The sequence below is a fragment of the Stigmatopora nigra genome, chromosome 5 (genome assembly GCF_051989575.1).
Source record: "Stigmatopora nigra isolate UIUO_SnigA chromosome 5, RoL_Snig_1.1, whole genome shotgun sequence".
Taxonomy (NCBI): domain Eukaryota; kingdom Metazoa; phylum Chordata; class Actinopteri; order Syngnathiformes; family Syngnathidae; genus Stigmatopora; species Stigmatopora nigra.
In genome coordinates, this window is record NC_135512.1 from 13,866,502 (window position 1) to 13,887,750 (window position 21,249).

Sequence of the window (21,249 nt, forward strand, 5' to 3'; positions counted from 1 at the left end):
TTAGATTTCTGCTGAAACAAGAAGGGCCTGACTGCAATCCCCTGATTGCATTTCTAAGATACCAGATTGGTGGAAATGTTTCCTCTTATGTGTCGGAACGAATACCTGCACTCACTATGGCCCTTTGTGGAATTAATTGCCAAGGTCGGGTTAAGATGATAATTTCCAAGATTATGGGACAAATTATGCAAATCCAAAATAAAATATCCTTCTACTCACAAAAACACTTATGGAAACATTTCCTATGTAAAGGTACCACAATTACGTAAATAATGACAGGTGTTGACATTTTTTCAAATTATAAAAGGCTCTTTATTGTACCACTCTTGATTTCTATTGAGGGGAGATAGGGGTTGGTTGTCAAAGTTTTCACCATTTCATAAATATCTTTCAATCACCTCATCTGAGAGTAGTAGTTCATTTATTAAAGGGAAGCTTAATATGTTTGCTTGGATTTGAAATCCTTATTGTTTTTCAAATAATTAAAAAAAACTTTGGACAAAAATGGCTCATACTTCAATGTGATTTGTGATAATTTTGATTCTTCAACCCTGATATTGTGCAACACTTCTCTCCCATGGTCAAGCTGTGGAACATGTGGTAATGAACCAATAGGACAATCTACCTGTATTAAAGTAAATTGATAAAGTGTGGTTATCACGTCGGCCTCACAGCTCTGGGGTGCTCGGTTCAAACCCTGGTCAGTCACCCTGTTTGAAGTTTGCAGGTTCTTCCTGGGCCTAAGTGGGTGTTCTCTGGGTACTCTGGTTTCCTCCCACATTCCAAAAACGTGCATGGTAAGCTGATTGGATACTCTAAATTGGCCCAAGTGATTGTGCATGGTTGGCCATTGATTCAGGGTGTTCCCTGCCTCGGACCCGGAGTCAGCTGGGATAGGCTCCAGCACCCCCCGTGACTCTAATGAGGATAAACGCGGTCCAGGACATGAATGATTTAATGACTTCCTAAAGTAGACTAGAAGATGGATGCAATCCATTAAAGTATTTGCACCCCCCACACACAAACACACATAAACACACACAAACACAGACAAACACACACAAACAACCCCCCCCCCCCACACACACACACAAACACACACAAATAAACACACACAAACAAACAAACACACACACAAACACACACAAACAAACACACACACACAAACACACACAAACAAACACACACTCAAACACACACTCAAAGACACACAAACAGACACACAAACACACACAAACACACACACAGACACACAAACACACACACACAAACACCCACGCACAAACACACACACAGACACACAAACACCCACGCACAAACACACACTCACATACAAAGACACACGCAAACACAAACAAACAAATCCATACAGACACACAAACAGCCACGCACAGACATCCACGCACAAACACTCACACACAAACACACACACTCACACACAAAGACACACAGACACACACAAACACAGAAACACGCACAAACAGAAACACGCACTCACACACGCGCGCGCACACGCACGCACATACACATACACAAACACACACTTTGCACACGAGTAAATTGAAGTTCTACCAATAGTTTCTGCTTCAGGGATGCTCCATGCAAAGTACTTGCTTATAGTGAGTAATAAACATGGATTCCATGATGTTGAAATGACATGGACCTGCATGCACACATTATTGGATAAATACATAGTGGAGATCATACAAGCACACAAAAAACGCAATAGTTTAGTGTGAGTGCACTAAAAGTGTGTCATTTTGGGACGCAGGAAGGCATATGAGGGAGGACCCTGCAGAACTTGGACCGCTACCATCTCACTTCTCAACATCCTCGCATTACGCCGCATGTTCATCCCTTCTGGGTCAAAATTCTGGAGATGTTCTGTTCACTGTAACAAGAAGTTGCAGCGCGACGTGGGAGAAAAAAAGGTCTTCCCAGAGATAGTGGATTTAAGGACGGGGGAACGGACTGCTTTACTCCTCCGCCGTTGAAAGCCATCAACCGGCCGATGTGTTGTGGTGGGGTGGGCAGGCTGGCTCGCTTTAGCCGCTCCAAAACCTCGTCGTCTACCCATTCTCCGCGTTGACGCCCATGGAAAACCCACGAAAGGTCTGCCGTGTGTGTGGTCGAGCTCAATTTGTCATGTGTCGCTTGCCAAGGATGAATAAATGTTTTATTGTCGGGGCAAATGACGGACAGTGGAGCCCCATTGGACGAAAATCTTGCTAACTGTGCCCAAATCCTTTGGCATTGTTCTTATGATTCAATGTATAATATTAATAGAAGGCAAAACAGTCACTGTTTTGGATAGTGGCCAATACATCATTTATTTTTGATCACGTTGTGCCTTTTTGGCAGCATCCCCGCTGTCATTCTCATAGTTAGCCTGGCTGCTAACATCACCCCTGATTTGACCTGGTGTTGTTTTTGCTCAAGTCTGCTTCATCTCCACATCCCTGATTGACAGGCAACATGAGGTTGGATTGAAAGATGAAGGGTGGCACTAAGCCATCATCTACTGCTCTTTGAGGTAGGGCTTTCAACATATACTGATTAGAATTATGTATTTTTGTCCACTGTCTATTGATATTCACACGATATAATAAAAATCGGGCAGCCCGGTGACATAGTGGTTAGAGTATTGGCCTCACATGTTCTTCTGTGTGGGTTTTCTTCGGGTATTCTGGTTTTCTCCCACATTTCAAAGACATGCATGGTAGGCTGATTGGACACTTGGAATTGTCCCTTGGCAATGAGTGTGAGCGTGAATGGTTGTTTGTGTCCTTGTGTCCTACGATTGGCTGGCCATTAATTCAGGGTGTCCCCTGACTCTGGCTCGAAGTCAGCTGGGATGGGCTCCAGCACCCTTCGCGAACCTAGTGAGGATAAAGCGGTTTCGAAAAAAGAATGAATGAATGGATTATATACCGTGCCATTTTGATGTTGTCCTTCTCCTTCAGTATCGTATTTTTAATCGCATGGTTCAAGCATTCTTAATTGTGATTACAAAGTAATCATGCTAATCGCAAAACCATCAATACTAGCAAGACTATCAGTGGCATTTGCAACAGCGACCACCTAGGGCTACTGAGGATAAAGCGTTTCAGAAAATGAAATGAGATAAAGAAAATCTTACTCTGAAATAATAAAATTCCTAGCAATGTCCTTTTACAGCAATGATATAGGTGTTAAAAAATGATGATGTCAAGGTTGAAAATTGATTTAAGTTCGCCACTGTGTTATCCAATGCCCATTTAAGTTATTCAACTGGCTCTTACTCATTTTAGAATTCAAAGAAAGCCTGTGTAGAGGCCACTGTTTCCCCACTCCCCACATCCTGTGTTTGGAGCAAGCTTCCTTTTTTGGTCCAAAGTGCTTAGCTGCATCCTGATCAGGGTCACAGCTCAAAGAATGGCTCACAACACATGTTCTTACCCTGTTTATTTATCGAGAACATTTTACAAATTTAGACGATGCATTAATAAATGTCAATTTCTTATCAGTGTTTATTCATCGGCATAAATATTGGAAAACTATCAAAAGATTGTAATACGTTGCATGGTCTTTTTAGCATTGTGTAAATAATTTTAACTGAAAAATTAAACTCATTCCATTTCAGTGTGGAAACAAACTTTTTTCTCTTCCTGAGGTAAAAATCTGATTTCAGAAAGCCAAAGCAGCAGAAAATTGTAACTTTCAAATGTGTTTGATGATAAATGTTTAGCCTTAGTGAAGAACCAATTCGTCTGTGTGGTCTTTTGTGATAAAATTGTGCTCAAAACTTAATCTCAATCAATTTTACACAATGATGTGATGCTTTTCTTGTGCTTTCAGCTATCCCGTGTGACCGAATTGGGAGCCGGATAGGAAGATGCCTCCCAGGCCTTCTTCTGGGGAATTATGGGGCCTCCACCTTATGCCACCCAGGTCGATACTGTTGATTTCAGTTTAGATACAAATGAAACTGTTCTTAGTTGACAATCATTCCTTATGTATTTCTAGGATCCTGGTGGACTGCCTCTTACCAAATGGGATGATTCTGACCTTGGAATGCCTCCGTGAGGCAACTCTCGTAACTATCAAGCATGAGCTATTTAAAGAAGCCAGAAAGTATCCCCTCCATCATGTCTTGCAGGAAGAGACATCTTACATCTTTGTCAGCGTTACTCAGGTAGGCATATAGTCCCTATTTGAAAATTGTATAATAATACAATATAAAAGCTCTGCACATTATTGAATGAGTGAGGAGAATGCACACTGGTACCTGTATTCCAAAAGCTGCTTTAGGGTGAGTTGTTTCAGAGAGGTTGTAGCATTGTTGTCACAAACTATATACGAAGAAGTCAAGCTAAAGACTATAGAAAGTTTTCCTTTCAAAATAATTCCCATAGAGCAGGGATGAGTAATTGGTCCACATAGAACCGCAGTGGGTCCAAGTTTTTAGAACAACCGAACATCTTTTCTCCAATCCAGTACAGTGTTCCCTCGCTACTTCGCGCTTCAGCTATCGCGGACTCAGAGCTACGCAGATTTTTTTCAGGAAATAAATAAATAAAATTCATCATTTTACAAGCGGTGGAAAGAAAATATTCAGTAAGAATTAGTAACCCCATCAAAAAAAGGCCAAAGAAATGGTCAATAACATGGTGAGAGTTCAGGAATCGCATCGATTACGTCATGGCTGTTTACAGGCGCATCTTCACCGCCCAAAAAAACAATGTTCACAACTCCCAATAACGATGTTTCTTACGTGCATTAACCGCGATAAGCGAGGGAACACTGTATCTCAAAAGTGTATTTACTTAATTTCTGTCAGGTGATGCTTGTGTCAGCCTAAAACCCCATTAGTTAATCAGTCCGAGGTGTTTTGATTGGAACAAAAACTACGAGTGCCCCACAGCAGTCCTTTATGGAATAATTTCCCAACCAGAATAACAGTTTTACAGACTTCTCTTCAATATCTTCATACATTCTGCTGGGTTTTTTTTGGCATCCTCTGCTGCTTTGTTTTAATACCAATTTACCAAATGGTACCATCTATTGAACACCTTTGGAAAAAGAGGAATAATATAATATGGAGTCAGATTAATATGATAGTTTACTACTGCATGGTGATGTTTTGTTGCCCTAAAACGGTCACGTGCTCAGACCATTATAATCACCTGTTGTGTCCTTGTAAAGCAACCATGAGTTGTCTTGTCATAACTCTCTCTCAAATTGTGTTGCACTCTTTACAAATGACACCCTTTAGACTTTGTTTGTTGATAGCCTTGTCAACATATTTAATCAGTACTAAAGGTGGCCTCACTATGCTCCTATTCACACTGTACCCCCTTTCCTACTGAGATTTTAGCCAACACTTTAATTTCATGAGTTTTCAGGAGATTGCGCTGTGCATTTAGAAACAAAACTTTACTCTTTACTCTTACTTTAAAGAGCATTGTTTTAGCTAAAACCAGACTGGGCCCACCAGTGTTTAGATCAGTTACCCATACACAATTTATATAGTCATTTGATTTAACCAAAAAAAGTTAAAATGTAGTTGTTTATGGTAGTTTGTTGGAATTTAATAGGAAACCTGTTTTAAAACATTCAATTCTGCCAATCACCATTTTCAGTGTGTCTGTAAATGTTTGCGTTTAATTTATATCTTTTATTCCATAATTCCTGGAGGTTTTCCATTACATCTTGTATGTAAATGTTAGCAAATATTCTTACTAGTTTGGACACAACTCCACACACATCTTAACTATTCAAATTTACGGCAAATTCACAGTAATAGTTTGGATGGGGACTCAGTTTTCCTTTCTATAGGAAGCTGAGCGGGAGGAGTTCTTCGATGAGACTCGAAGGCTTTGTGACCTCCGACTTTTTCAACCCTTCCTTAAAGTAATCGAACCAGTTGGCAACAGAGAGGAAAAGATTCTGAACAGAGAGATTGGTGAGTCCTATGTGTTCTGTTACTTTTTGGCCCGTTAATACAAAGGGTGTGGATAAATGGACCTATGTGGTCATTCAAAAAAATTATCATGCAGCACAATAGTTTGCATCGTGTAATACAGCATGTACCTCTATGAATACACAATAGCATTAAATAAGAGTAATACAGGGCTGCATGTTAGTAATAGGTATTGTTACCAATATCATATTTAATTCATCATGTGACCTCTTATGGTTTAAAATCTAAATACTGTATAATCTTTGTATTTTGACAGGTTTTGCCATTGGTATGCCTGTGTGTGAATTTGACCTAGTGAAAGATCCTGAGGTTCAGGACTTCAGGAGAAACATTTTGAATGTGTGCAAAGACTCTGTGGAACTCAGAGATGCCAGTGGGCCCCACAGCAGAGCCCTTTATGTTTATCCACCTAATGTAGAATCCACACAAGAACTCCCAAAACACATATACAGCAAATTGGACAAAGGTAAGTGTTCAGAAAATGAGATGCTTCAGAACTTGCATACATGGACAAAAAATGTCAATGAATGAATAATAACTTCCAAAAATAATGCAACAGGTAAATGATGAATCACATTTTTATATATCAAAGTAAGCCTTACGTAAAAAATCTGTTTTTTTACAAATATTTCACTATTTTCTAAAGTGAAGAAGCCTCACAAAGGAGGTATTTTTGTATAGAGATTTGTTTAAAAGCAGGGTGCTGATTGGATGAAATCTTGTGACCAAATTCAATATCATAAAAATTGTTGTATCATTTTTTCTGTTGCCAATGCTGATGCTATCGTATTGGAATGGCACTATTTTCAAAGCACTTTATTCACAGTTGTGAAACAATGAGTCTTTATTATGAGGATAAATAACTTGTGATCCCTCACTTTGTTCCATGAAGTGATGAGGCATGCTCCTAAGAAAGGCAAAAAAATCTTCAGAGGCAATCAGAACAGTCCAGTTGCAATCGGTTCAATGCCCCGAGCATACCAGATTCTGAATGTTTCATTTTTACTGACTTGTTTGCCCTTGGAGAAAAAAGACAACATCACTGCTTTGTACATCAAGCATGTTTCTTTTGGCCTTTTCGTCTGTTTTATTTCAGGTCAAATTATTGTTGTAATCTGGGTGATTGTTTCTCCAAATAACGACAAACAAAAGTATACTTTGAAGATCAACCATGACTGTGTGCCAGAGCAGGTAATAAATAGCATGTGCACAAGCAGAAACACTCATCCACTCACAGTATACTTAAACAATTTGTGAAATCCATCTTGTAGAATTGTTTATTTAACTAGTTTTGCTGAGGAACCACACTTGGGATCTACAGCAAATGTATTTGCTGGTTTCCTGTCTAATATAGTACGTATCTTGTTGTAACACAGGTGATTGCAGAGGCCATTCGTAAGAAGACACGCAGTATGCTGCTCTCCCCCGAACAACTAAAGATGTGTGTTCAGGAATATCAGGGTAAATACATCCTCAAAGTTTGTGGCTGTGATGAGTACCTGCTGGAAAAGTACCCAATCAGCCAGTATAAAGTAAGTGAAATGATAGCTCCCCTAAATGTAGGGTAGCGACATTAGAACTATCAGTCTCACTAGTTTGACAAAATGTATGATTAGTTTGACCTTTACCTCACAGTTTTATATATCAAATAGATGTCAGCATTGAAGTGACATTTGTGCCATTGTATTTGACTAACACATTAGCATCTACCGAAGCAAAATTTCCACACTGCAGCAAAAGTCTTTCTTTCTTCTGGAGCTGGAAACCTGTTATACTTATATCTGTACTTACTCTCCCTTTTGCTCACCCTTTAGTACATTCGTAGTTGTATTATGCTGAGCAGAATGCCCAACCTCATGCTCATGGCTAAGGACAGCCTCTATACTCAGTTGCCTACGGATAACTTTGTCATGCCATCATACTCCCGCCGCATCTCTACGGCATCCTCATATATGAATGGCGAGGCAGCGGCCAAGTCACTCTGGACAATCAATGGAACACTGCGAATACGGATCCTCTGTGCTACATATGTTAACGTCAATATAAGGGACATAGACAAGGTTGGTATAGCTTTTATTTATAAATGAGTTTTTAAGATATTTAAAGGGACAGACAACACCTTTATCCAATGCTCAGAACCTCATTTTTAGTAGAAGTGATGTATTGGAGAAAGACATAAATATAAAATAGAACCATATTTACTTGCATTTTAGCTTCTGCATGCAATTTGTCATTGATTAGCAACAGTTTTACAATTTTGTCAAAAGTATTCTGACTTTTTGTACTCTAAAAGAGGTGCAATGCAAACATTTTCATGTATTTTGCCTCTTAAATTCTGATAATGGCAAGGAATAATATTTAAAAAATATGATTTTTTTATAGCTTGCTCTGTCAAAAAGGTTCCTGACCCCTGGTCTCCAGACTAGCAGTTACATTTTCCTAATTTTTAATTGTATAGTGGAGTGTATATTTTGTCTCTGTGATTAATTTATGTAATTTTGCTATTTTTCTGAATACATTTTTAGTCTCTTGTTTTTCTATTATCTATTTCATTAGATTTATGTGAGAACAGGTATATATCATGGAGGAGAGCAGATGTGTGACAATGTGAACACGCAAAGGGTTCCCTGTTCTAACCCCAGGTAACATTTTCACCCTTATGAATTTCATTCATAAATGTAGTTTGGCACAGTTTTGCAACTTTGGCGCTTCAAGTCGAAACTGCACTTTAAAAAGGGAGTTTTATCTAGGACATTGACACACACTTCTCATGAATAATTTTGAGTTCGGAGTCTAATGGAACCTCTATGAATCAAAAACTATTGTGTACACATTAATCAATATGCAGATGGGAAAATGACATGCACTTGTGATTTCCTAAACTGGTAAATATAAATTGGGCTTTAAACCTGAATTATTATGGTGAATGTGGCAACAAGTACTAGTACACCGGGTAGAGTACATACCAACACACATATAGGTGCTGAAATTTCAACATAAAGTAGAAACCAAGATTTCACACCATGTAATAGACTGAAAAAAAGATGCGTTCTGGGGTTCCCGGGTTGAATCCAGAGTTCAATCACAGTGTTTCAGTGTTTTGGCTTGGTGGGAATGCTTGAAAGCCCACATGGGACGAGACTGTTTCACAAAACCCTTCGTTTATTCTTTATCCAAAGGTGGAATGAATGGCTGACCTATGACATGTACATCCCAGACATCCCAAGAGCTGCTAGACTTTGCCTTTCCATTTGCTCAGTCAAAGGCAGAAAGGGAGCAAAAGAGGTAAAATAGAAATCAATTTGGGAACACTACATGGCATCAGTGCTATGATTCTTATGACCTTGATATATATTTATATATATATATATATATATATATATATATATATATATATATATATATATATATATATATATATATATATATATATATATATATATATATATATATATATATATATATATATATATATATATATATATATATATATATATATATATATATATATATATATATATATATATATATATATATATATATATATATATATATATATATATATATATATATATATATATATATATATATATATATATATATATATATATATATATATATATATATATATATATATATATATATATATATATATATATATATATATATATATATATATATATATATATATATATATATATATATATATATATATATATATATATATATATATATATATATATATATATATATATATATATATATATATATATATATATATATATATATATATATATATATATATATATATATATATATATATATATATACATGGGTTATATATGTATATGAAGTATGTTAACAAAACTTGCACCAGTAGTGAGGTTCTAAAGTGAGAATGTATGCATCCGCTACAATTTCCAAATAAAATAATGAATAAGGAAATCCATTTGCTTTATGGGGAATTTTGTAACTTGGATCTTGTTTTGTATCTCGAGGCATTCATTTGCATACAAAAGCTTTTGTAACCTCAAAATTTTGTACCTAAAGGCATTCCTAAGTAGAGGAATGACTGTGTATATCCTAAACTAGTGTGCTACAATGATCTGTCTGATGACATTAAACAAAACATTTATTTTGCTAAATCTTCCCTGTTTAAGACAAACCTGTGTGCTCGCACTTGTATGTGTATGTAGATTGTGTCATTGAGTGCCAGCCATTGATATTGTAAATAGACACCAGGGGTTTGTCCTTTCTACTGCTGTGCCACGGCAGGTTGAGTTTAACTTGGTGGATGTTCTTTCATGCACAACCTGAATTAAAGATAAACACCTCTCCACAGCAGCCTTTTGTTCAGGCATTTACTCTAAATACACTCAAATAATCTGGCTGCCAACATGAAATGCAGTACGACTTCCTACCTATTTCTCCCACTCTTCCACCACTAAAGACTTGCTATGTAGAGCACCATGTTACGTTAAACTTTAGACAAATAGTATTATGTGTACTACATTGTTTATTTATTTTTATTTTTAAGTGTACACATTGTCCTCAATAATAAATACTTGACATGTTCTTACATACTATAAGGTAAGACGTCAAAATTAAATGCAAATGTATTCAGTCTTTTTCATAATCAAAGCAACAAAAATGCTCCTTTTTGAATTGAAAAAAATTGAATTGAATGCTTTTATTGTCATTATACATTGTGCCCTCCGATCGACTGGCACCGACTGATTCAGTATGTCCCCTGCCTCGGGCCCGGAGACAGCTGAGATTGGCTCCATCACCCCCCGTGATCCTAATGAGGATAAAGCGGTTCAGAAAATGAGATGAGATCTAATGATCAGAAAGACAAGATAATCCATTTTGCGCATTTAGTCTATCTCACAATGTTATCAATCCAGATTTCCCCAAATATGAATCTACTTGCTATTCCTTTTTTTTCTTTGTCTTTTAGGAGCACTGTCCACTGGCTTGGGGAAATGTCAATCTGTTTGACTACACCCACACTTTGGTAGCGAACAAAATGGCGCTGAATCTATGGCCTGTTCCTCATGGTTTAGAAGATCTTCTCAATCCCATAGGAGTCACAGGTTCAAATCCTAATAAGGTAAATAGATAAAATGTGATTATTGAATATTTCTGGAAAAAACACTCAATCTGGTGCCTAAGTAATTTTCTCAGTAAAAAAAAAAATCATTGTTGCGATTCTTCTAATAGCCCAAACAACGTAAAATGAACTCATAAACCTCTTTTTACAAATCGTGCCTTTGGTATATTCACAGTGTCACTTACTTTTTTCAGGAAACTCCATGTCTGGAACTGGAATTTGACCACTTCAGTAATCCACTCAAATATCCAGACATGAATGCTGTGGAGGATCATGCTAACTGGACTATTTCACGAGAACTGGGGTTTAATTACAATCTTTCAGGACAGGTATACAACAATTAATAATTTACTCACATAAAATTACCTTTAAAACTATATATATATTTAAGTATTCCTGCGATTCTCAAATAGTACCAGTGCAAAGAATGAATCAGACACAACCTTTACAGTTTTTTGTTTACAGGCTTTCCAGAACAGCCATGTTGGAATTAAGCTCCATCACAGTTTTTCAAACAAATACCAATTCACATATCACAATAATCAAGTTTTTACTGTTTTCCACTGTGTGCGTGTTCATCGTGTTCATATTACAGAAAGGTGATGTGCTTGCTCAGTGATTAGATGCCACTAATCTGAGGCGGTCACCTGAATTACATTATTTAATAATTCATGATTATTAACCTGCTGCCATGCATTTAAGAATATATTATTTCTACTACCCTATGGTGTGACTAAAGTTGGAATCATCAAGAAACAATTCACTTTAAATAGAATCCAAAATCTCATAGTCATTGTTTTTATATTGATTATGATAGTAGACATGGGTTAATTGGTTTGTATCCTTATCGAGGTAGTGCATCAGAGTATCTTCCTACAGATATATCAGATACTGGGTGACACAAAGTAAGGAGAAAAAACAGTTGATTTATTTATGATAAATGACTAACATGGTGTCTAAAGTGATACCTTTTATCTGTAACTCGAGTTGCTTAAGAAGCTCTCCTGAATAGATCCTAATGCATCACTCACTGCTGTAACTTGGCCAAATATTTTGTGTTATACTACAATGGCTTGGCTGAATGCCTCAATATCACTTGAGTAAATGTAGCAGACTTATGGAATAAAACTGTTACCAGTGATTAAAAACTAATTTTACTCACTTGGGTTCCTCATTTGACATAGTAGACATAGTAAATCAAAGTACAGTAATACCTCGAAATACGAGTGCTCCGACATACAATTTGAGATACTAGAAAAATTTGGAGCAAATATTTATCTTGAAATACAAGACAAATTTTGATATACAGTCATAAAGCGGACGCCAGAGGTTGCTGATAAGAACATCACGGGCACTGTCTTTCTGGTCGTAAGTCCCTCGTGTGATCTCTCTACGAGCTCTGGGCGGAGCGTTGCATTTTTTTCAGTGATTTTTTTTCCCGTTAGTCAGTGCGGATGGCGGAGGCTGTTCGCTAATACGAGAGGAGTACTACTTTCCGGGCAAGTTGGCAAGTGGTCGTGTGTTATCCTATGATGAGGACATTTGTGTGCATTATTTTCGGAATATTTTGAAGGGAAGACAAAAGCAGACAACCCTCGATAGCATCTGAATGTCAGGGTGGATGCGGGGAAAATAGAGCCAACCGGGGAGAAGAAAGTTATCAAAATTTAAAACAAAATTAGGTATAGTGTAAGGTTAGATTAAACATATTTTTGAGTGTGTCTGCATCGTAATCCAAGTTCATTTAAATTAGTTTGTTATGTTACCAGCATGTTGCCGTGCAAAAAGTCTCCGACCCTCTCTCTGTCCATGTCTCTCTCCCCCTCTCCGTCCGTGTCTCTCTCCCCTCCGCGAAATCTGTCACATTTTAGTACTATTAAACACATTTTACTACTATTAAACCGCCAAATTTGTTACTTTATTAATGGATGGCGAATTAGAACGAATAAAAATGTTTTTCCAATCCAATATCCCGTTTTTTTCAGAGGCTTGGAACAAATTGATTTGTTTTTAGGTCATTTCTATGTTAAGCGTTCATTTGAGTTACGAGTAAATTGACATATGAGCTCAGTCCCGGAACGCATTAAGCTTGTATCTTGATTTTCTTCAACATTATCTTGCTGTTCTGTTCCAGAGCAATCGTGTTGCAAGGGACCATGCCCTGACAGAGAATGACATAGATCAGCTGAGACACCTCAGTAACAGAGACCCCCTCTCGGATATCACAGAACAAGAGAAAGACTTCCTCTGGAGATATAGGTAGTTTTTGTCCCCTCAAAATATGATGGCTATAATTTTCTTTTAGCCTTTTATCAAAATTTCCATCATACAATTAGGATTTATATTTATCCTTTTGATACATGTCTTCCCTTAAACAGGCACTATTGCATGAATTTCCCAGAGATCCTTCCCAAGATCCTCCTTGCTGTAAAATGGAACTCCAGAGATGAAGTAGCCCAGGTGTGTCTCTTTGTTTTTAAAAAAAAAAAAAAAAACATCAGACATAGGCATTGTCGTCATCATTGACTTGACAAAAAGCCTAGTAGTCATCATACCCTCAGCTGCGTATGACGAAATTGTATAGTGCTTCTCCACTGGTCCGCCATCCCAGGCAAGACCCCTTAACTGACATATTCAGACTTGTTAGCACTCCGCCACGATGGAAACATCGCATCACCTCTTGTTGCCTCACCGATGCTAACAAGAATAAAATGTATCACTTACCTCTCACTGTCTTCTTACTTACCCTCCCTCAGTTCGCCTGTAGAAGGCAGATCCACGCCAAAAATTGTGGGCAATGGATCGGGCGTTTGTCAAAAAGATACTAGGAAGCGGGGCTCGGAGTGGTTGTTGTCGTAGCCCAACCGCAATGGCCGCCCGACATCCGCTCCCCTGCCTCCTTTCTCTTCGCCGTCTACGGCGTACTTTGGGGGGGTTGGATATCCTCGGAGATCCTGGAGGTCTCCGGATGTTCTTAGGGATATCGACAGTCAGTCCGTAGTAAGTTGTGAAATTGGGTGTCTTGCCTTTCAACCAACGAACTGGAGAGCAATGAGCCGCTGCGCCCCGAGCGTGCCGCCATCTTGAACTCTCTATATGACTCTCTAATGACCAATTAGGCATTTAATTTACATTTTTCTGTTACTGGCATGCCAGTGGTAGATTTCAAAGGTTTGTCAACAAAATGATCTAAATATTTTAATATATTTTTCTCTATCGGTGTATGCTAGATGTACTGCCTATTGAAGGAATGGCCATCCATCCGTCCGGAGCAGGCCCTGGAATTGTTGGACTGCAACTACCCAGACCCAATGGTTCGCCACTTTGCTGTACGATGCCTTGATAAATACCTAACTGATGACAAACTATCTCAGTACCTCATCCAGCTTGTACAGGTATGTGTCTCACAGTTGTTGTCAAATATGTTGGATACTGGAGGTTTAAGATACATTTTGTGCAGTGAGAAGAAAGTGCAAACATAAACTACATATACCAAAAAATAAACCACTTTTCCACCACTAGGTTGATTTTAATCATTTTAATTGTAATATATTTGCCCATTTTGAGCTAATTTCTATTTACTATTAGTATTTTTTATCTCCTTTCTGATGTTGTCCATTTTTGTGTGCCCCAGGTTATTAAATATGAGCAATATCTTGACAATCCTCTGGCCCGTTTTCTACTCAAAAAGGCACTAACCAATCAAAGGATTGGACATTTTTTCTTTTGGCATCTCAAGTGAGTTTATAAAAAATATTTTTCTTTGCTCTTTTGTGTCCTTTAGCTGGAATCGATTATTTCTGTGCCAATGAAATCCGCAACCTTTTCCTTTTTTTCCTTCTCATAGGGCTGAAATGCACAACAAAACTGTGAGCCAAAGGTTCGGGCTACTCTTAGAGGCTTACTGCAGGGCCTGTGGCATGTACCTTAAACACCTGAGTAGGCAGGTGGAGGCCATGGAGAAGCTCATCAATCTCACTGATATCCTAAAACAGGAGAAAAAGGATGAGACACAGAAGGTGCTTCCTTTCAAAACATTTCCCTTCTGAATTTTCTTTTATTATAAATAGAAAAGGCTAATCTGACATTCTCACGGTTGAGGAATTCTAAGTCATTGTCTGTATGACAAACAACGATTATTCACACTCACAGTGGACCTACTAAATGAAGTGCTTTTGTCATTATTAAATAGGTTCAGATGCGGTTCCTGGTGGAACAGATGAAACGACCCGATTACATGGATGCACTCCAGAATTTCACCTCACCCCTTAACCCTGCACACCAACTGGGCAACCTAAGGTTAGGGTTAATGCTTGTTCGTGAGCATGTGTGTAGGCACTTACCAGGGTGTAAAAGAAAATAATGCAAGGTTGTTTATTCACAGGTTAGATGAATGCAGGATCATGTCATCAGCCAAGAGGCCGTTGTGGCTCAACTGGGAAAATCCAGACATAATGTCTGAGCTACTCTTTCAGAACAATGAGATTATCTTCAAAAATGGAGATGGTAAAATACATGATCCATGCCGATTAGAATTTTTATCATAGTACTGTATTTTCTGGAATATAAAGCACATTTTTTCACAGCTGGGCCTGCGACTTATACCTCAATGCAGCATATTAATAATGTTAAAATCTATATAAAATGGTTCATGTTGTTCACAACTTTAACATTCATTCATTTTTTAAACCGCTTATCATCACAAGGATTGCGGTGGGTGCCGGAGCCCATCCCAGCAAACTCTGGGCACTAGGTGGGGGACAACCTGAATCAGTGGCCAGCCAATCGGAGGGCACAAGAAGGCAGACATTCACACTCACACTCATATCTAGGGACAATTTAGAGTGTCCCACTATCCTTGCCAAGCATGTTTAGGGGATGTGTGAGGAAACCAGAGTGCCCAGAGAAACCCATGCCAGCCAAGGGAGAACATGCAAACTCCACACAGCGAGGACTTACCTGGAATCGAATCCTCAACCCTAGAATAGTGAGGCTGACCTGCAAACCACTCATTCAGCAGGCCACCAAAACTATAAAAAATTATAAAAATTATAAACAGCTCCAACAGGCACTCTTGATTTGAATTAGAGTGAGAAGACACTTGAATTGAGTGTATATTTATGTTTATTCCTTCATTTTCCGTGCCACTCCTCACAAGGGTTGCGGGGATGCTGGAGCCTATCCCAGTCATCTGCAAGCACTAGGCAGTTTCCACCCTTAATTGGTTACCAATCAATTGCAGAGCACAAGGAGACGGTCTGACTTTGGTGTGGGTTCAATTACTGGTTATGGTGGTATGATTTTGAGTGCAAATGATCATCTGTCTCTCTGTGGGCCCTACGGCTGTTTGGTGACCAGTCTAGTGTGAAGTCTGGCTCTCACCCTTAAGTCAGCTGGGACAGGCTCCAGCTCCCCCTGCCATCCTTATGAGGATGTGCGGTACAGAAGATGAATGAATGAGTAGTTCTGGGTGTACAGGCCTCAGCAGTCTATGACTTTCGACTCTACATTATATTTGTTACGGAGGCTGAAGTTTTATCCATCTTCTTATTTCGACACCCTACCAGAAGGAAGTATGTTAAGCCAAAAATTATGGAATAAATATATATTTTTAAATGCTCTGTTGTTGCTGAAGCAATACTAGTATTTTCCACCCAAAATGATTTTTTTATGTAATTCTTTATCATGAGACATTTTTTGTTCAGTCCAACAAATATATTATATATATTTTTATATAGTCTTGATAATACTGCAATCTGTTGTTATCGGATGAACAAAATGAGGTCAAGAAATGGTGTTGATCAATTTTTTTTTCCTTTTTTTGCTGTAGATCTGCGCCAAGATATGTTGACTTTGCAGATTATCAAAATCATGGAGAACATTTGGCAGAATCAGGGACTAGATCTACGGTAAATACTTTTTTTCTATCACAGTTCGTACATAAGTTCTCATGGCTTTCCAAATCCTTTTTACCTCTGTCAGGAGCTTGCGTGCAGTTGTGTGCACTCATGTTTGTCTTTGCCTCCAGCATGCTGCCTTATGGCTGTCTCTCATTAGGAGACTGTGTGGGTCTCATCGAGGTGGTTCGTAGCTCACACACTATCATGCAGATTCAATGTAAAGGTGGCTTGAAAGGGGCTTTGCAGTTCAATTCAAACACTCTGCATCAGTGGCTAAGAGACAAGAACAAGGGCGAGATGTAAGTTCTACATTCCTCACGGCACCAATCATTGAGTGCTGTTAACCATTTTGACCTCTTAGAGAATTGGCAATTCAATTAACCTGACTGTTCGTTTTCACATTGCTTTTGTTATGTTTTATGTGATTCAAATGCAGGTATGATATGGCTGTGGACCTTTTTACCAGGTCTTGTGCTGGCTACTGTGTAGCCACATTTATTCTTGGCATTGGAGACAGACACAACAGCAACATTATGGTCAAAGATGATGGACAGGTAACTGCAAAATTACAATCTGGTGTAAAAACTTTTCACGATTTTTTATTGAACTTTGTCTTACATCTATTGTAAGTTGTTTTAGAAACAACAAAAAGCAGGACAGAAAAAAAAGCATTTATAGCGAATAACAAAGAAAATGTTTCCTAAAAATTTAAATTGGTTAATTTGAGGTTTTTGTGCTGCAAGTAGATGAGGGAACAATACTAACAGAAGAAAAACAATGGATGATTTCTTCCTTTCTTGTATTGTTTTATTATTATTATTATTATTCGACCGGAGGTCGTTGACAGGCAGGATTCTGTAAGTGTCTGCGCCCCGTTTGCGCGTCGTAAAATTCCTGATTGGCTGGTCACTAGATGATGTCACTAGATGATGTCACTAGATGACGAATGTCGCGAGATTGTCCGCATCCCCTGCTGCGTCACTACGGTATCGCATCAACGATCAACAGAAATATTACATTGCTAGGATTCTGTAAGTGTCTGCGCCTCGTCTGCGTCGTAAAATTCATGAATGGTTCTTTCAATTGGTTCATTTTTAGTGGTTTATGGTTCTTTCAAGGAATTTGGAATCTTACTCAACAACGGGAGTACAAAATATATTTTTAGTATTGCAGATTTACGAAAAATAGTTACAGAAATATTTGTCTACGTAATTCTACACGATTTTCCCAGAAAAATAAGCATACGATGAAAATAGTCACAAAAATAAAATAAAAAACCTGATCGACTGCCTCCGGTCGATTATGCTTACTATGTTACCTTTATTATTATTATTTTTTTTTTTTTTGCTGTTTGTCCTTTGCCTCAGTTATTTCATATTGACTTTGGACATTTCCTGGATCATAAGAAAAAGAAATTTGGATACAAGAGAGAGCGAGTACCCTTTGTATTGACTCAAGACTTCCTCATTGTTATCAGTAAGGGCTCCCAGGAGTGCGCTAAGACCAAAGAGTTCGAGAGGTACTTGTGCTGTTTTAAATCACTTCCTGCTGACCAGTCAGTGTGTTACTTTTAGTCCCCCCAGGAATACATAGAGGAGAACAATCCTCACTCTGCACAAAGGAATTTTTGATTCCGCGGTTTGAAAGTTGTTTTTCCACAGGCAATAAAAAGACAAGATATAAAGCAGGGGTCACTAACTCCAGTCCTCAAGGGCACATATTCAGCCTGTTTTCTATGTCTCCCTCCTCAAACACATCAGAATAAAGTCATCAGGCTTGTTATTAGGCTTTCTGATAATTTGATTTAGGTGTTATAGAGGAGGGAGATGTGGAAGACAGACAGAATAGGGGGTTTTGATTTCCCCAAACGATGTTGAAATCTTCCTCGGCTGACTATACTTGACCAATGTGTACTGGTAAAGCTTTTGTTGTTATTTCCAACATTTCAGCCATAATTAAATAATTGTTGTTGTAAATGTTTATCTTTTAATCACATTAATTTTAGGAGCAGCCAGTCCTGACCTACTTTAAAAGTGTAATTCAGTATCTATTCACATTGCCTTTAATGTGTGATTTGCATTTTCAGGAAACACATTCATGTTTTTTTTATGGGATGCAGGTTCCAGGAAATGTGTTATAAAGCCTATCTGGCCATCCGACAGCATGCCAACCTGTTTATCAACCTGTTCTCCATGATGCTTGGCTCCGGCATGCCCGAGTTGCAGTCATTTGATGACATTGCCTACATTAGGAAAACCTTGGCTCTGGAAAAGACCGAACAGGTATGATTTACAGTGTTCATACTGTTTTTCCTGGTTCTTAAGTTCTTTATAAGAAAGGGGGAAAGTGTCATGTGCAAAGCAATGTCAGCAGTTTGACCAGACTGCCACTAGTCAATATCGGGTAGCAACAGGCCATCTCCCTGTGATATTGCTGTTGAATTTCCACACCACAGAGAAGATGGACGAGTGGACCTTTCTGTGACAGATGTCGGCCGCAACAAGGAAGCCGCTAAATTCTATTGAAATATTAATACATTACAATGGTACCTTTTAAGATGCAAGCTTAATGCGCTCCGGGACTGAGCTTGTATGTCGATTTACTCGTATCTCAAATCAACGTTTCCCATCATCATCATACGCCTTTTCTTCGCAATACCCTTCATTACACCGGCTTGCTTTGGATCCATTGTGTTTCCCTTAATTCTGCACTGACTAATGCAAAAAAAAACACTGAAAAAATGCAACGCTCCACCCAGTAGAGATTTTTGCACGAGTAAGATGCAACGAGAAAGACAGTGCTGTGAAATCATAAAGCAGCCTCTCGCCGCCTGGCCAACTGGCTGTCTCTAATGCTCGTATCTGAAAACTTGTCTCATCTCTCAAGGTAAATATTTGCTTGGGAATTGTAGTTGTATCTCAAATTGCTCATGTGTAGGGGCACTCATATCACTGTACAGTATTGACATTTGTATATAACTGTGTAATGTTTAATATGCATTTCTTGGTATTGTATAGATGCGAAAACATTGTAGAAATGACAAGGGTGATCCTACATCACATTTTTTTTATTAGCACGGCCAGGTCTAGTCTATATTATCAGTGAAATTCGAGGGAAGACAATAATGTTATGGTTCGATGAGATCAGTAATTTGGTCTGGGAATAGCCTGGAAAAACTATCTTACTGGCATTTTATGAGATCAATAGGAAATTGCAAACCTATTTGGTTGAGTGTAAAAATATCCACTACGTATGTAAATAGGTTTATATTTTGTGAAATAAATATTATTTAGTAAAATTTTCAGGAATATTTCATTTATACATACTAGAGATACAGTAGTAGGACTTGAATTAATGGTGCACTCATGTAGTTATTGCTGAATACAGAATACAAAAACATTTTCTGTTCAGTATAATTCATCCTCGTCCCAAATGTGTTCTGATTTCGGGTCACACACATTTTCATTTTCCACTGTATCCAATCTTTCCTTATGTCTTTGTGTTGTTCTTTCGTTTGGCAGGAAGCATTGGACTATTTCATGAAACAGATGAATGACGCTCACCATGGAGGCTGGACCACCAAAATGGACTGGATTTTCCACACAATTAGACAGCATGCCCTAAACTAAACCAATCATACACAAAATCACACCTGTCAGTTTTTTTTTTGTACTATAATTAACACGAATCTGGGACCATGGGTCTCGGTCGGAAAAAGAAGTGGCAGGGTTTAAGTATCTTATGGTCTTGCTTACGAGTCAAGGAAATATGGATCTGGATATTGAGAGGCGAATCTGTGTCGCGTCTGCTCTCACAATCGTGGTAAAGAAGCTGAGTCAAAAGACAAAGTTGTCAATTTATCACTCAATCTACATTCCTATCCTCTCCTATGGACCCCAGCTGAAAGTGGTGACTTTCAAAGCAAGATCCTGTGTAAAAGCGGCTGAAATGAGTTTCCTCCACAGGGTGTCCGAGCCCTCTTTTAGGGTGAATAGCTCAGTCTTCTGAGAGGGACTGGGAGTAGAGTCACTACTCCAAGGAACCAGATGCAATGTCTAGGGCAATGTATTAGGATGTCTATGGGGCTCATCCCAGGTGAAGTGTTCCGGGCATGTCTCACTGGGAGTAAGCCTCGGGTTTCCCCCAGGACTAGTAGGAGAGACTATGTCTCCCGGCTGTCCTGGGAACGCATCAGGACCCACCTGGGGAGATGGAAGTCTGGGCTTCCCCACTGAGGCTGCTGCCCCGACAGCGTGGCCTCAGATAAAGAGGGG

General features: G+C 38.5%; 1 protein-coding gene across 5 annotated transcripts; it reads left to right on the forward strand.

Annotated features, from left to right (window-relative positions):
- The first annotated feature begins 1,790 nt into the window (after positions 1-1,790).
- Positions 1,791-20,768, forward strand: pik3ca (phosphatidylinositol-4,5-bisphosphate 3-kinase, catalytic subunit alpha). Of its 5 annotated transcripts, none has more exons than XM_077717545.1 (26): positions 1,791-2,112; positions 2,362-2,533; positions 3,838-3,930; positions 4,006-4,174; positions 5,818-5,944; positions 6,219-6,428; positions 7,059-7,153; positions 7,339-7,494; positions 7,777-8,022; positions 8,519-8,604; positions 9,142-9,247; positions 10,923-11,075; positions 11,270-11,404; positions 13,210-13,334; positions 13,454-13,535; positions 14,306-14,470; positions 14,710-14,813; positions 14,923-15,094; positions 15,268-15,374; positions 15,460-15,581; positions 16,906-16,984; positions 17,104-17,274; positions 17,412-17,529; positions 18,343-18,494; positions 19,095-19,257; positions 20,497-20,768. In XM_077717545.1, exons 3-26 carry the CDS (start codon positions 3,875-3,877, stop codon positions 20,602-20,604), a joined length of 3,207 nt encoding a protein of 1,068 aa, XP_077573671.1. In that variant the 5' UTR covers positions 1,791-2,112; positions 2,362-2,533; positions 3,838-3,874; the 3' UTR covers positions 20,605-20,768. The 5 variants fall into 5 exon arrangements, with proteins under 5 accessions (XP_077573671.1, XP_077573673.1, XP_077573674.1 ...); XM_077717547.1 differs by having other exon boundaries at positions 2,440-2,533; XM_077717548.1 differs by having other exon boundaries at positions 2,471-2,533.
- Positions 20,769-21,249: the final 481 nt, after the last annotated feature.